This window comes from Phyllobates terribilis, unplaced genomic scaffold (genome assembly GCF_046119375.1).
Source record: "Phyllobates terribilis strain yellow unplaced genomic scaffold, ASM4611937v1 Scaffold_11__3_contigs__length_659146591, whole genome shotgun sequence".
NCBI classification, from domain to species: domain Eukaryota; kingdom Metazoa; phylum Chordata; class Amphibia; order Anura; family Dendrobatidae; genus Phyllobates; species Phyllobates terribilis.
Window position 1 is genome coordinate 639,085,733 of NW_027362771.1, and position 17,732 is coordinate 639,103,464.

General features: G+C 45.3%; 1 protein-coding gene across 1 annotated transcript; it reads left to right on the plus strand.

Annotated features, from left to right (window-relative positions):
* The first annotated feature begins 3,921 nt into the window (after positions 1 to 3,921).
* Positions 3,922 to 4,872, plus strand: LOC141165447 (olfactory receptor 6F1-like). Its single transcript, XM_073651044.1, has one exon. It carries the CDS (start codon positions 3,922 to 3,924, stop codon positions 4,870 to 4,872), a length of 951 nt encoding a protein of 316 aa, XP_073507145.1.
* Positions 4,873 to 17,732: the final 12,860 nt, after the last annotated feature.

Here is a 17,732-nt window from a genome sequence, read left to right on the forward strand (position 1 = left end):
TCATTTGTCGTTCTCGTCCGGATATCATCCTGAATCTAATGGCCAGACAGAAAGGAAAAACCAGGATGTTGAGCAGTTCTTGCGTTGTTTTGTGGCAGACAATCAAGAGGGGTGGTCTGAGTTTCTGCCACTTGCTGAATTTGCTCTGAACAATCATACATCTTCTTCTGCTGGTTGTTCGCCTTTTTTTTGTTGTTCTGGGAGACATCCGTCGTTTGGGTCGTTCTCCAAGTTGGGATCTGCCGTGCCTGAGGAGGAGAATTTTTCTGGTGATTTGGAGAGAGTTTGGACGGATGTGCGTGGTAATCTTCAGGAGGCCAACAGAAAATCTAAAGACTACTTTGATAGGAAACGACAGGAGGTTTTGTTCGCTGTTGGTGACATGGTTTGGTTGTCCTCTAGGAATCTGCGGTTGAGGATTCCTTCTAAGAAATTGGGTCCCAAGTTTGTAGGGCCCTTTAAGGTGCTTCAGGTTGTCAACCAATCTGCTGTTAGGTTGGAGGTTCCTACCTCCTGGAGAATTAATCCGGTATTTCATGTCTCTCTGTTGAAAAAAGCTGTTGTATCGGATTGTGACGCCTCTGCCTCTGTTCCTCCGGTGGTGGAGGACGGGGAATATGAAATTTCTCGCATCCTTAACTCTAGACGGTATAGAGGTAGTTTGCAGTATCTTGTGGCCTGGAAAGGTTTCGGACCCGAGGATAACTCTTGGGTGAGGTCGGATGATGTTTCCGCGTCCAGACTTATCAGAGCGTTTCACAGGAGATTTCCTGATAAGCCTGGTCCTAGGGGATCCGGAGGATCCTCTTAGAAGGGGGGGTACTGTTAGAACCTTGCTCTTAGTTTTTTTTCCTTTGCTGGTCACATGACCTTGTTGGCCTATTTAATCCTGCTCCGCCCTTCTGGCTTTGCTGGACTTCATTGTATATCTACTTTCTAGCTAGCCTGTGCTCTGTGTCTTGCTCTGTTAGTTTGCTTGGTCTGCTGACCTCTGTGTTCTATGTATTTTGTTTGTTCGTCTGTCTGCTACTATTTCTGTTAGGAGGTGTCCCATATTCCTCCCAGTCCTTAGTACTTGTAGGGATTCCTTCCCCACATCTATAGGTCTCCGTACAGACTAGCCTAGGACTTTAGCAGGTCTGATCGCAGGATCAGGTCCCCTGTTACATCGTAGGGATTAAGCTGAGTTCTATCGTAGGGACAGATCTCCTCTCTTTCCTTAGCTCTGGTAGCAGAACATAACAACACGATCTCATTGACAGATTTTTCTGTATTTTCATGACTATGAAAATTGTACATTCACACTGAAGGCATCAAAACTATGAATAACCACATGTGGAATTATATACTTAACAAAAAAGTGTGAAACAACTGAAAATATGTCTTATATTCTAGGTTCTTCAAAGTAGCCACCTTTTGCTTTGATGACTGCTTTGCACACTCTTGGCATTCTCTTGATGAGCTTCAAGAGGTAGTCACCGGAAATAGTCTTCACTTCACAGGTGTGCCCTGTCAGGTTTAATAAGTGGGATTTCTTGCCTTATAAATGGGGTTGGGACCATCAGTTGTGTTGTGCGGAAGTCTGGTGGATACACAGCTGATAGTCCTACTGAATAGACTGTTAGAATTTGTATTATGGCAAGAAAAAAGCAGCTAAGTAAAGAAAAACAAATGGCCATCATTACTTTAAGAAATGAAGGTCAGTCAGTGCGAAAAATTGGGAAAACTTTGAAAGTGTCCCCAAGTGGAGTTGCAAAAACCATCAAGCGCTACAAAGAAACTGGCTCATATGAGGACCGCCCCAGGAAAGGAAGACCAAGAGTTACTTCTGCTTCTGAGGATAAGTTTATCCGTGTCACTAGTCTCATAATTCGCTGGTTAACAGCAGCTCAGATTAGAGACTAGGTCAATGACACACAGAGTTCTAGCAGCAGACACATCTCTACAACAACTGTTAAGAGGAGACTTTGTGCAGCAGGCCTTCATGGTAAAATAGCTGCTAGGAATCCACTGCTAAGGACAGGCAACAAGCAGAAGAGACTTGTTTGGGCTAAATAACACAAGCATTGGACATTAGATAAGTGGAAATCTGTGCTTTGGTCTGATGAGTCCATATTTGAGATCTTTGGTTCAAACCACCGTGTCTTTGTGCGATGCAGAAAAGGTGAACGGATGGACACTACATGCCTGGTTTCCACCGTGAAGCATGGAGGAGGAGGTGTGATGGTGTGGGGGTGCTTTGCTGGTGACACTGTTGGGGATTTATTCAAAATTGAAGGCATACTGAACCAGCATGGCTACCACAGCAACTTGCAGTGACATGCTATTCCTTCCGGTTTGCGTTTAGTTGGACCATCATTTATTTTTCAACAGAACAATGACCCCAAACACACCTCCAGGCTGTGTAAGGGCTATTTGACATAGAAGGAGAGTGATGGGGTGCTACACTAGATGACCTGGCCTCCACAGTCACCAGACCTGAACCCAATCAAGATGGTTTGGGGTGAGCTGGACCGCAGAGTGAAGGCAAAAGGGCCAACAAGTGCTAAGCATCTCTGGGAACTCCTTCAAGATTGTTGGAAGACCATTTCCGGTTACTACCTCTTGAAGCTCATCAAGAGAACGCCAAGAGTGTGCAAATCAGTCATTAAAGCAAAAGGTGGCTACTTTGAAGAACCTAGAATATAAGACATATTTTCAGTTGTTTCACACTTTTTTGTTAAGTATATAATCCCACATGTGTTAATTCATAGTTTTGATGCCTTCAGTGTGAATGTACAATTTTCATGGTCTTGAAAATACAGAAAAAACTTTAAATGAGATGGTGTGTCCAAACTTTTGGATGGTACTATATATAGTGTACTGATAATACAGGGGTGTATTATGAGAGCTGAGTTACGATCGCAGGGAGAGGAGTGAATGGATCCGAGTAGCAGTCACCGAATCTGAACTCATTCATTGTTGTAACACAACATAGTAACATAAAACCAGTAAAGTCAAAGATTTACAAAATCCCTGCGATTTCCTGTGGCAATGTTCTATATTAGTCTCCATGGGTAACTCTCAGGTATCAGCGGATACATTCTCATTATCCAATTACATTTAATTATTGCAAATTATGTTAATTTATTCCTGAAAATAACAAAAATAAGACCTGATAGTAGATAATTATTAAATGAGTAAATGACTCCCAAGTGCCCCTTCCCCGCTGTGCCAACGCTATAAAATGCCTCCATGTTCAGTATGGCACAAATAGCTGTTCTCTAGTGATCGGGAGAGAATGTTTTATTTAGAATTGGATAGTGAGGATAAGGGATCCACACAGATACAGCAATGTCCCACTGTCACATCATTGTCTTACAGGTGACATTTACCAGGACACTAGGATTCTTACTGTCAGCAATGAAGGCCGGATACTAAAAAATAACTTCTTAAAGATTACAGAAGAAGGTAAGGAGAAAACCTGAGAAGTAGACGTCATATCTGTCATCCCATCATAGGTAACATCCCTAATATCTCAAGTGTTGTCCGTGACTAGAGGAAATGATGGCTGCCTTCTTTACGTTCTGTAAAGTTTTTGATCAATGATCTACATATTTTGTTCCCCTATTAACTATCATTAACCGTCCATTACGATGGAGATCTAGTAGTGGAAGAACTGTTGGAAGAGACAGTTTATGAGTTTTGTCTATGTCTTTGCAGAATCCTTCACATCTCGTGCATTATCTCCAGTGATCTCCACAAACCAGACGGACCTGTTGCACTTCTAATCTCTTGGATTTTCTAAACATCAAGGGTTTTTATTATATTGTTTTGGATTGTGACATTTTGAATTTTGACAATTGTTTTCGCTGTAACAAGAGCAGAGAACATTCTCTTCATTTCTTTGATATGATGACAACATTTTTGTAACATTTAATCATGAAGGTTGATGAAGCCAACTCTACGATCGTTACTGAGTTTCTGATATTGGGATTCCCCGAACTGGTTGATTACAAGTTACAATTTTTCTATATTATTCTTCTTATGTATTGTATGATTTTATGTGAAAACCTTGTGATTATTTTATTGGTGTCCACGAGTCAACATCTCCGTTCTCCCATGTATTTCTTCCTGGGACATTTGGCCCTGCTGGATATAATCATTGTAACAAGTGTGGTTCCTAAAATGTTGGATGTAATTTTAAGGGAAGGGAGTGCTATACCTTTTATTGAGTGTTTAACCCAATTTTATTTGTATGGAGGAACAGTAAGTGCTGAGTGTTTTTTGCTCTCGGCCATGTCCTATGACCGCTACTTGGCCGTCTGTAAACCTCTACATTATATCTCAATGATGAGTCTGAAGCTTAGATACAGCCTGATCATCTCATCCTGGATACTTAGCTTTATGCTAGTGCTCATCTCCCTTGTACTTGTATGTGGCTTAGACTTCTGTGGGCCGAATATAATTAACCATTTCTTTTGTGACTATGCCCCTCTTTTAGAACTTTCTTGCTCACAAACAACTATTCTTGACATTGAAATGATTATACTTTGTTTTCCAATTATTATATTGCCATTTTTGTTTGTTAATATAACTTATGTTTTTATTTTTATCACTATTTTTGGAATTTCCTCCACCTCAGGTCGGCAAAAGACTTTCTCAACTTGTAGCTCTCACTTGGTGGTTGTTTGTACCTATTATGGGTCCATGCTCATAATCTACATGGTCCCTTACAGAGGACGATCATTGACTATAAATAAATTATTTTCTCTTCTTTACACTCTAGCAACCCCCCTTGTAAACCCCATGATATACAGTCTAAGAAACAAAGAAATTCATTCTGCTATGATGAAATATTGGTTGATTTGTAGTAAGAAAAGATTTATGTAGCAGAAGAAAGAGATGAGAAAATTGGAAAACCTTTTTAATTCATACTATTAATTATATTTTATCGCTTCTACATGTTAATGATAATGATAATAAAATTTAGCATATAGCATCTTTAATAGAGATGAGCGAATGTTTCAATATTCGGTTCAGATAACGATCGTCGAATTTGCAATATTCGCCATTTTGCCGAGAACCTAAATCACGGTAAGCTTCCAGGAGCTCACAACTGAGCAGATTAACTCCTGCAATGATTAATATGAATTTGAAAGGCTTCTAATGACTGCAGGAGTGGGAAGAATCAGACACTGCGGTCTTCTGGCTCCTTTCTGTCACAGTAAACCCGTGACACTTTGCAAGCTTCAACACAATGTTCACAAGGTAGACAGCAATGTTGGTCAGTCTCCTAGACAACGAGCTAACTCCTTTTTGATGACAGAGGCCACCATCTTCTTAGCTTGCTGCTCGTACATTTCTCTGGGAATGAGCTTGTCTCCAACCAGCCTGGAATATTTCCAGTGAATTATGGCACGACGCCATGGTATTAGCACTTTACCCAGTACCAAAAGCGAAGTCATCCACATTTTCCTTCTCAGGAATTTTATTTGTTAGACTAAGTGGCTCCCCAAACTTTAGTTTCTCACAAAGGAGCTGAAGACTCTGAGTGGCAGTAGGTGCAAGCTTATCCGGCAAGTTTGATATCAGAGGGAGAACAGAGAGAGCAGCACGGTGGCTCAGTGGTTAGCACAGCAGCCTTGCAGTGCTGGGGTTCTGGCCTGGGTTCAAATTCCACAAAGGACATCAGCAAGTAATTTGGATGTTCTCCCCATGTTTGCCGTTTTTTCCCTCGGGTTTTCCGGTTTCCTCCTCAGTAAAAAAGCAACCATAGAGTGTCCGAGAACCTTATCACAGACTTTGCTTAGTCAGGGCTGCTTCTCGGCAGGGTTGGACGAGCCAACCAGAGAATCGGAGAATACTCCAGTGGGCCCTGGCTTCTCTTTCAGGAGATTTCATAGCTCAAACTTTGCAGCTGCTATGGGGCTCTTGAGCAGGGGGGAAAGGTAGGCCCTCAGAATCAAATCCTCTGGTGGGCCCAATGTTCTTCAGTCTGACCCTGCTTCTTGGTGACAGTTGTATTTCACTTCAGCCATATTCTTTAGGTAGGTGTAAGGACTGGCATAGAGGAAAACTGTATCTACTCCAGCTGTCATTTCTCCCAGGAAGTCCTCTAATGCAGATTGTTTCATAAGCAATGGCAGCCCATCCAGCATCATCTCACACTTCTCGGTGTTGCTTAGTCACACACAAAGATCTTTCTTTGTGCCTTGAATTTCATGGCTACAGAGTAGGAAAATGGCTTGATCTGCAATGCATTTTGAGAAATAACGTGCATAAGCAAAGCCACAGTTTAGGCTACTGAAGATCATCATTAAGTGAAACTCATACAGCTTTCCCACAGACTGAAAGAGGGGTATCAAGACTTGCAACACAGTCAAGACATCCCTGTCCTCACCAAGAGGACAACTGTCCATATTCTCCTCCTCATCCTCCTCTTCCTCATTATCACGCAATCCACGTTGAGATGAGATGAGGCTGGGCTGCATAGTTCCTTGATCTGCCTGCAATGCCTCTTGTTTATCTGTGAGCAGCAAGCGTTTCAGTAGACAGAGTAGCGGGATGGTGATGCTAATTATGGAGTCATTGCCGCTCACCGTCTTGTTGGAGTCCTCAAAGTTTTGGAGGACAGTACAGATGTCAGTCATCCATGCCCACTTATCAGCTGTTATGTGCAGAGGCTGACCTGAATTCCCACAGGTGTGTTGAAGCTGGTATTCAATAGCTTTCTTCTGCAGCTCACAAATCCCTCCCAATATCTGCAAGGTTCATTTACAACATGTGGTCACATCGCACACCAGTCTGTGAGTTGGAAGCTGCAAACGCTGCTGAAGCATTGCCAGGGTGGCGGAAGCTGTAGCTGACTTTCTGAAAAGGGCACACAAGTGGCATACCTTCACAAGCAGCTCTGGCAGATCTGGGTAGGTTTTGAGAAACTGCTGAAACACGAGGTTAAGCACTTGGGCCATTCATGGTACGTGTGTGAGCTCGCCTCACCTCAGAGCCGCCACTAGGTTCCGGCCATTGTCACACACGACCATGCCTGGCTGTAGGTTCATCGGTGTCAGCCACAGATCTGCCTGCTTTTTCAGAGCTGTCCACAACTATTCAGCGTTTTGTTGTTTGTCACCTAAGCATATTAGCTTCAGCACAGCCTGTTGCTGCTTGGCCAAGGCAGTGCTTCCAGCTTGCGACTGATGTGGTCATTTCGGATGCTGAAGAGAAGGAGGAGAAGGAGCAAGAGCTATAGAATATGGGGGCAACCCTGATTGACCCAAGTTGCACACATTGAGTGCTCGCCCTTCACTAATGTGTACCCCTGTATGAAGAACAATATCAGCACCAAAGACTTAAAATATGAAATGTAGCCTGCTTTAAATACCGCGGAACTAAGAAAACTAATTTTGATTATATCATATGTACCCCTGTGACAACAATATCTGCTCAAAAGAATCAATTTCGCTAGAGTAGACCTAGTATAATGGGGAACTCTTCCACTACAACCAACCCAGCAGATGGAGACTCAAACAGGAGTGTTCACATTTCTAATAATTAGGGCCTGACATCACTATTTCTGTGGCCAACAGATTGTAGATGGTGGGTTCAATCTCTTAGGTTTGTCTTGTGTAGGAGCAAAAATTCTTTTACGTGACCACAACTACGGGACCGAGGGCAGGCTGAAGTGCTGAGAGAGAGCGGAGTACGATAAACTGGACAAACTGCTGGACCGTGAGTGAGATGCTATGGTGAATAGCAGATGTTATGGTGAATTGATAAACGTATTGTGTGCTCTGTGAAACAAACATAGCAGGTGTTAAGGGGACGGTTGCAAAGAAACTTTATTAAAATGGAAAGCAACTGAACCCGGGGTCCGCAGATCAGCCTGGTGGACAGCAGCTGAACACCTTCCGGGTGGGAAGGAAAAACAACCAACTTAAATATAAAACCCTTCTGTGTTACCGCACACAGGAATGGGTATAGCGGTTCGCTCTATCTCCGTTAACTGCATGGGAGATGTGCGACCAGGGAAGTAGCTGTAGCCCTGTTAACTGCACAGGGGCTACGCAGTAGGTGCTAGGGTGCGGGTGTGATACCCGCCGGGTATTCGTGCTCTCAGTCGGCAGTCTACCGGACTGAGAAGACTCGCTCCACGTGGCCCACAGGCGGTACCAGGAATACGGCGTCTGCAGACGGCTCGGGGTGTATGGCGACCCCCTTGTCAGAGCCGGACTGTCAGCCTAAGCTACCTACCTCCCTCCATCTAAGGCAGCCTATCCCTTTCTAGCCCTGCCTGAATCAAGCTACAGCTCACGGGGAGCTCGAACGCCCAAGCGTACACACCACACCACCACTGCTAAAAGATCAGAGCATGCCGCCATGTTTGTAGGCGGGCCTTTTAAGACTAAGCCCTGCCCACCGTCACACCATTGGTGATGCCACCCGTGAACCAATCAGGCGGTGCCAGGTCACCGGATCAGGTGGTTGCCAAACCACCAATCACGGTCCGCCAGGTCACGGGCATGCTCAGGGCGGCGCCTCTCTGACTTAGGCTGCAGTTGCCTAGTCTCCCTCCACAACCTGTGCTTCATGTTGCTAGGCACAAATACACAAGATACTACTTGTACATCTCATGCAATGGCTAGGCTTTGGGACGGACGGCAATGCTGTGCAGCATCAGCCCTGGCTGGACCACAATGGGAGACCACAGAAGCCACTGATGTCTCAGAACCCACTTCTGATCCAGCAAGCGCCTAGCACCTAACATTATCCCCCTTCTAACCTCCCCATCTACTTGACGCTCATATTCCTCTATGAGCAGGGCAGTATGAATGTGGTCCACTGGCTCCCAGGAGTGATCCTCAGATCCATGACCCCTCCAGTGTACGAAGTAATTTTTTTCCCCCGAACCATCTTAGCCCCCACAATCACCTGTACCTCGAATTCATCCCCCTGGTGTCTGGAGCAGGTTGGGGTTCCGAAAATTTTGTCAGACGAACCGGCTTGAGAAGCAACACATGAAAGGTGTCGTGAATCCTCATGTGTCAAGGTAATTGTAACCAGTACACTACGGGATTTATTTGGGCCAGAATTCTGAATGGACCAATAAAATGGGGGGCAAACTTAGCGGATTCCCCACGTACTCTGATGTTGCAAGCCGTGAGCCACACTCTGTTGCCCAGGGAGAATACGGGGGCTGGACGGCGATGAGTGTCAGCCGACTCTCTCATCTGATTCTTGGAAGCCAAAATAGCCTCCTGGGTATGATCCCAAAACGTCCTCCGCCTCCAGAGCCCAATCTCTGACCCCAGATTCAACAGAGGAAACTGGCATAGGAACCGGGACTCGAGAATGTTGGCCATTATTTAGAAGAAACGGAGTTTGACCCGTGGAATCCGCCACTGCGTTGTTTAAGGCAAACTCTGCCCATGGGAGCAATATCGACCAGTCATTCAGGTTGGCCAAAACGAAATGGCGCAAGTATGTCACCAGCGTCTGGTTAGTGCGTTTCACCAGACCATTGGTCTCCGGGTGATAGGCAGTGGAGAGATTCATTTCAATGCTGAGCAAATTACACAATTCTTTCCAAAACCGGGAGGAAAACTGTGGTCCCCGGTCACAGAGAATCCAATCAGGCATTCCATGGAGACAGAAAACGTGATGAATGAAAAGTGATGCCAGAACCCGGGAGGAAGGAACCCTAGGCAGAGGGACCAGGTGAACCATTTTTGAGAAATGGTCAGACACCACCCATATAGTCTTGTTTCCCCGGGACTTAGGCAACTGAACAATAAAATCCATCCCAACCAGCTCCCAAGGTCTATCTGCCACTGGTAAAGGATGAAGAATACCAGCCGGCCTCTGACGGGACGATTTATTTCTCGCACAGGAATCACACGCTTGGACATACTCATTAACGTCCTGGGATAACCGAGGCCACCAATACGACCGATGGAGAAGCTCTATGGTACGCTTAACCCCAAAATGATCTCCGATCTTAGAGGCATGTGCCCAGGAGAGTACCTCATTCTGTAAATTTGGAGGAACGAACATCCTCCCGGGAGGAACCTGGTTTAGGGACACTGGAGCCACAGTCCACATACACTCTGGCGGAACAATAAGCCTTGGCTCGTCCTCGTCCTCAGCCATATCCATAGACTGGGAAAAAGCATCCGCCCGGGCGTTCTTTTCTCCATTTAAAAAATGAATGGAAAAATTGAATTGGGAAAAGAAAAGAGACCACCTGGCCTGCCTCAGGTTAAGACGCTGCACCGTCTGTAGGTACGAAAGGTTTTTATGATCAGAATATACCATGAAAGGATGTTTAGCTCCTTCCAAGAGGTACCTCCATTCCGAAAAAGCCATCTTAATAGCAAGCAATTCTTTGTCACCAATCGTATAATTCTTCTCTGAGGTCAACCTCTTTGTGTCTTTAAATTGGTATTGTTTTTTTCCTAAATTTAAGAAGCCATTATATGCTTTTCCTACACAATAACTGTATAGCAGAACCGCTCCATTCTAATGGTAACATGTCGTTACTGTGGCCCAGCTCTATGTGTCTATAATTTCTTAGTGGGCTAAGAGGTTGAACTCCATCATCTCAAATCTGTTGGCCATGGAAATTCTGCCTTTGTACCTGGTAGATACAGACGGTTTCCCAAAGCTGATGGCCATCGGAGTCCCCCAGTACCAGTTTCCCAGTCGCCATTACTTCTCTAAGAAAGCTGTGTCTGCACTACACCAGTATGTCGCAGACAACATCACCCTTTCCTTGACTAAATCTTTGTCTGCCAGGGTGCATTTCACCACAGACACTTGGACAAGTAAGCATGGCCAAAGGCGTTACATCTCACTAACTGAGCACTGGGTGACTCTGGTGGCTGTGGGGGCAGGTGGGGAAGGGGCTGCTCCTCAAATCTTGGAATCCCCAAGGCTTGCAGAAAAAACCTCTGTATTTCCCACTTCTTCCACTGCTTCTGCGTCCTCCACCACCTCTAGGGCCTCCACCTGCTCACTCGACCTCTGCCTTAATGAGACACGTATTACAACAGTGCAGAGCTAATCCACACCATCTAAGTACTGAGCAGCAAGGGCTCACTGCAATCAGGCAGTCTTCAGAATAATATGACTTGGACATCGCAGTCATACAGCTGAAGAGTTGTGGACAGCTCTCCTGGCTCAGTTTCACCAATGGCTGTCTCGCTGAACCTGGATCTAGGGAAGGCCATGTGCGATAATGGTGCTAAACTGTTGGCGGCCCTTTGCCGAGGCGAACTCACAAACGTGCCTTTCATGGCTCATGTCCTCAACCTGGTGGTACAGAGATTTCTCCGCCACTATCCTGGCCTGGATGAGCTGCTTCAGAAAGTACAGAAACTGTGTGCTCACTTCCACCATTCGCAGCCCACATGACATTGACTTACATTGATATAGAGGTCTTTCTCCAAGCCGGTTAACAGGTTGACATGCGATGTGCCGACGCGATGGTATTCCACTCTGCACATGTTGCAGCAACTGTGGCAGCAGCAACGAGCCCTGACGCCGGATGTCATGTTGTATAGCCTGTGCCAATGCAGTACGGACTTGGGGCATATCGCGTTTACGTTGTGGGAACAGATTAAGGACCTATGCACACTTATGCACAGTTTTGAAATGGCTACTAAACAAGTTAGCGGTGACGATTCCATCATCGGCATCACTATTCCGGTCATCTACATGCTGGAGCAGACTTTGAATAGCATGCGGCACGAAGTGGTTGTCCCAGAAGAATAGGAGGATACGGAAAGGATAAGAATGTCTCAAAATTCCAGACTGTCGTCACACTGGTAGATGCCAAGTGACGATGGCTTCCCGCGATCTAGGGGGTTTGGTGATACCAGACATACTGTAAATGTGCAAGAGCAGAGGAATAAATGGAGGAGGAAGAGGTGATGGGCGAACAACAGTCAGAAGATAAAGAGGATAATCCCCTCTCTGTTGAATGTGGTTGTCAGGAGGGGACAGAGGAAACGCTCATCAGTGTTACGCAGCCAACAATAGAGTCTGGCATTGGACAACCTGGAAGAGTCCGACATATGAGTGCCTTCTTGCTGCACTTTCTGCAACATGATCCCCATATTGTTAGGATTCAAAATAATGCTGACTACTGGGTTGTCACTCTGTTAGGTCCACGTTTTAAGAGTAAATTTTGGCAGATGCTTCCCGCCCTGGAAAGGGACGCACTAATGTTGGAGTATTGACACAAGCTTTTAAGCAACCTTAATAGAGCTTTTCCCCAATATAGGAGTGAGACACACTGTGTGCATCGCAGCTATAGTCTTTCAACCTCCGACACGTCAGTTCGTCAACACCAAAACATTAGCTGCAGCAGAGTAAGTGGCAGAAGCAGTTTCTGTGAGTCCTTTCAGACATTTTTTAGACCAGCTCGTGCACCAGCACAACAAGTCTGACACATGGAGAACGACTGGAGAGGATGGTGGAAGACTTTCTAGAGCTCAATATGAATACCATCAGGGAGGATTTAGATCCTTTTACATTTTGATCTTCAAAAATGGATGAATGGCCTGAACTCGCCAGTCACGCCTTGGAGGTTTTTTCATGCCCAGCATCCAACGTTCTCCCAGAACGTGTGTTCAGAGCTGCTGGTGGTGTCCTGATGGTTACACGCACCCAGCTGTCCCATGAAAGTGTTGACTGCCTAACTTTCATCAAGATGAGCAAATCATGGATCTCTAAGGACTTTTGCACCCCAATTTCAGACTGTAAAGAAAAAGAAAAGAAAGCCAAAATGGATTTTCCTGGGAAAAATGTTAAGGAACATTTCCAGGGTAATGACTTGACCAAAAACAAAAATACTCCTCCACACCTTGGGCTATGTTCAAAAATAGCGTTTGTGATGAGTTTTTGCACATTTGCATTGCTTTCAACTGTGAAAAATACATTCACCAGTAAAAGTTATTTTAACATTTCACTACCTTATCTGGCCATGTTGTGTGTGAGACATGATCAGACACATCCTATTTCATTTATGAAGGAGGGACTCTGAAAGTCACAAACACTATTTTATAGGGCCATTAGGTGGCCCTTACTATTCTTAAAGGGCCAGCAGTTGGCTATCCCTTGTTGTTCCCATTATTAAAGAGTGGGTCTCCTATACTGTTATTGCATATGCATTGACTGCAACGGCTGCCAAAAATTTGGACACACCCCAATACCCCTTTGAAGAGACATAGAGGAGGGTCTCAGTAAAAAAAATAATGTTCCCATTATCAAGGAGTGGGTCTCCTATAGTGGTAATGCCCATGCAGTGACTGCAAGGGCTGACAAAATTTGGGAAAAACCATACTAACAATTTAAAGACACATAGAGCAGGGCCACGGTAACGACATGTTCCTATTAGAAAGGAGAGGGTCTGCTATACAGTTATAGGGTATGCAGTGAGTCCTATTACTGCCAACATTTAGGAAAAACTCTACTAACAATTTAAAGACACATAGAGCTGGGCCACAGCAAAGACATGTTCCCATTTCTCCCATACTGTTCGTGCGTATGAAGTGACTGAAACGTCTGCCAGAAATTTGGAGGAACTATGTCAGGAATGCCATCGAAGACCTTGGGGAGATCACACAATACCTCACCGCTGACATTACTCTGTCAGGATTGAGCAGGGATTTGCGTGCACATGATACTGATTACTCATTACGTAGCTATCGGCAAGCACACAGTGAGCGTATGACGTACACAGCTCCGGATTCCAACTCATGGAATATGTGTATGTGCCCCGTACAGTCACTGCCAACTTCACGATAGCCCAATTAATGTTATTCGCTGCTACCACTTGCCGAGTTTGAACAATAATACAGGCCTGGCAAAACGCCTGCTTTCTGGTAGGGCACGATTAAAGAATAAAAGAAACAGAACTACTAAATTTTATATTTAATCCAAAAGGGAAGCAGTGTTTAGGAAAAATATACAAAGATTTTACAAATGGACATTTACAGTACAGAATATACAGTTGCACAAAATAATAAGGGTTAAAGAAGATTTACTATAGAGATCGCTGAGACAATTCAGTATAGGTGGAGGGGAGACACTTCAGGTTTGATCGTTATTGAACGAGATCCTTTGCTATATAAAATATATATACTCCTGGCAATGAATACAGATGCATCCTCAGTAGATTCTTTTATGCTGATGGGAGAGACCTACCCACACACCCTGGGATGACATCATGTGGGCTTGGGCTCCACCATTCATGTTTTTATTAAAATATCTAACTTCTGGGATAACTAATTGCTTGTAGATAGCAAAAGCTTGCAAGAGATGGCATATTTTCTATTATGAATTTATCTTTCTCCAGAGACCACACATGATATAGCTGTGGTCTGTTATTTGGTTCTTTTGCATTACCGCTCCCTGGAGGGGCTTACAGCTAATGGAAGATAAGAATATTGTTCCTTAACTGACCCTGTCACTAAAAATATGGGTCCCGTTATTATCTTATGTATGGAACTTGAGATTTTCCATATTCCGTATTGGTGCCGGCCCGACTGCATATTGCAGCATGGAATTGTTCTGGTGTGTTTGAAGCCTAAATTAGCTTTCCTCCTCACCCAGGTGTATATTATCACAGGTCTATGTTAATTGGGTTTGGTAGCACCCTTGGTGCTAGCATTTGCTACAAGCTATTTCTCATTTGTGTGTTCATTTGCATATAGACAGATGGTGGATTGTCAGCTCTGCTACTCTGACAAACAGTATATAGGAGGGGGAGTGAGAGGGGTTTCAGGGGCAGAAAAAATATTTTCAATATTTCTATGACAAACTCCAATGTCCCTTGCAAGAAACGTAGATGTCAGAGGGCCTCCTGAAAACAATGCTCCCATTATTAGGACGTAGGTCTCCCATACTGTTTGCTTATGCAGTGAATGCAACAGCTGCCAAAAAATTGGAGGAACTCCAATGCACCTTGCAAGAGATGTAGAGGTCGGAGGGCTGCCAGAAAACAATGCTCCCATTATCAGGAAGTGGGTCTCCTGAAGTGTTTGCCTATGCAGTGAATGCAATGGTTGCCAAAAGTTTGGAGGAACTCCAATGCCCTTTGAAAGAGACGTAGAGGTCGGAGGACTTCCTGAAAACATTGCTCACATTATTAAGAAGTGGGTCTCTCATACTGTTTTACTATGCAGTGAATGCAACGGCTGCCAAAAATTTGGAGGAACTCCAATAAACCTTGCAAGAGACGTAGATATGGTGACATGGTAGATATGGTGGTGATATGGTGGTGCAGGATAAGAAGGAGGAGGACAAGAGCAAATAGACAAAATCAGGAAGCATATACTCATGTCTGAGTGTGAGGCCAGAGGTGCATGGGAATAGAGTTTGACCTCCCAAAAAAACCACAGTATTTGAGTTTATGTTACGCTATCATTCGTAGTGTTGAGAAGTCTGGCAAAATCCAACCCTTTGTTCATTTTTCTAAGAGTCAGCCTGTCAGAATTTTCATTTGACAAGTAGATGCGCCTATCGGTTATAATTCCTCCAGCGGCACTAAAAACCCGCTCTGACAAAATGCTAGTGGCAGGGCAGGCCATTACGTCCAAAGCGTAGAGAGCCAGTTCATGCCACATGTCCAGCTTGGATACCCAATAATTATAAGACACAGAGGAACCATGGAGGACGTTGGTACTGTCGGTAAGGTACTCCATCACCATCTTCCGAAATTTTTCCCTTCTTGTGAGAGTACCCAGTGCCTCAGGGCTTGTGCAATGGGAGGGTCTGTGAAAACTGTCCCAGAACTTTGACAGTGTTCCCCTGCCTCTGCTGGATTGGATTTGTGTCTCTCTCACCTGTACTCCTTGCTTGTCCAATGAACTGTGACCTCTGCCGCCAGTGTTTTCAGATGGGAACTTTTTTAATAATTTCGCAACAAGGGCATTCTGGTACTGACCCATTTTATTAGGCCTGTCCTGCAAGGGAATAAGAGATGGAAATTTCTCCTTGTAGCATGGGCATAGAAGTGTCACAAACCAGTAGTGACTGTCATCCAAAATTTGGACAACGTGAGGGTCACGGGAAAGGCAGCATAAGAAGAACCCAGCAATGTGTGCTAGACTTCTAACAGGCAAGATTTCCGTGTCCTCACAAAGAGTATGACTGATAATGCTCTCCTCCTTATCCTCCTCCTCCTCCCTGTCCTCCGGACATCCACACTGAACAGACGGTATGACACTTATGCAGGTCTTATGTGTGGAGTCTAATTGAATACCGACGGCCTTGTTAATGCTGGTACTCAACAAATGCCCTCTTCTGCTCACAAATCTTTCCCAACATCTGCAATGTAGAGTTCCAATGTGTGGGGACATCACACATCAGTCGGTGAGCTGGAAGCTGCAAATGCTGCTGAAGCACGGCAAGGGCGGCGGAAGCTGTAGCTGACTTTCTAAAATGGGCACACAGGCAGCGTAATTTGACAAGCAGATCTGGCAGGTCTGGATAGGTTTTGAGAAACTGCTGAACCACGAGGTTAGGCACATGGGCCAGGCATGGTACATGTGTGAGCTCGCCTCGGTTCAGAGCTGCCAACAGGTTCCGGTCATTGTCACACACGACCATGCCTGATTGTAGGGACAGCAGTGTAAGCTACAAATCTGCCTGCTCTTTCAGAGCTGTCCACAACTCTTCAGCATTGTGCGGTTTGTCACCTATACATATTAGATTCAGCACAGCCTGTTGCCACTTGGCCGAGGCAGTGATGATGTGCTTCCAGCTACTGACTGATGTTGTCATTTCGGAGATGGAGGCTCAAGAGGAGGAGGAGGTGCAGGAGCTGGAGAATGTGGGGGCAACTCTGATTGACCCAGGGCTCACAATCCTCAGCGTTGGGAGGACGTGTTCCGTCCCAAGCTCCGACTGGGTCCCGGCTTCCACTATATTAACCCAGTGTGCCGTCAGCGAGATGTACCGTCCCTGCCCACAAGCACTTCTCCACATGTCTGTGGCTAGGTGGAATTTCCCAGGAACTGCGTTGTTTTGGGCACAGCTAATGTTGTGGGACACGTGCTTGTGTAATGCAGGGAAGGCACACAGGGAGAAATAGTGGCACATTCGAAATGTGTGAATTTAGTAGTGTGGCATGCTAGGCGTTGGCTGCGTATTTGCGCTTGAGTTCCAAGGACTAGGGCATGGACAAATGAACGCTGGGCTGGGACAAGATCATGGACGTGCTTGCTGATGGTGCTAGTTGAGAGGGTGCAATGACAGGTACCGGGCCAGAGGTATCTTCACATGTGCCATGGACAGGGGATTCGCGTACGTTCACAACAGCGGAGGAAGCAGTGGTGTCACCCGCAGACACTGTTTCTGGTCTCTGGGTTTGGCTTACTTAGTTGGATGCTTTTCTGCCATGTGTCTGATCATGCTGAGGTGGTCAGGCTGCTAGTTTTGCCACCTCTGCTGATGATAGCCTGGGAGATGGCACAAATGGCCTTTTTGAGGTTATTTGAAGAGTCTTTAAAAGAGAACCAGATTCGGGAAGACCTAACAGTTGTGCTGGCAACTTCCAACTTCGTGTTGGTGTTACGGGGAATGCTTTCCCGCCATGTGTCTGTGGCCACCCCACTGCTTCTTCCTGCCTATTGGGGTGCTACACCTCCCTACTAGAGATGAGTGTTGTTCTACTCGAACTGTTCGCCAATCTCAAATTCGAGCTGTTTTGGGCGGTGTTCGAGCCGTTCGGCGAACACGAACAA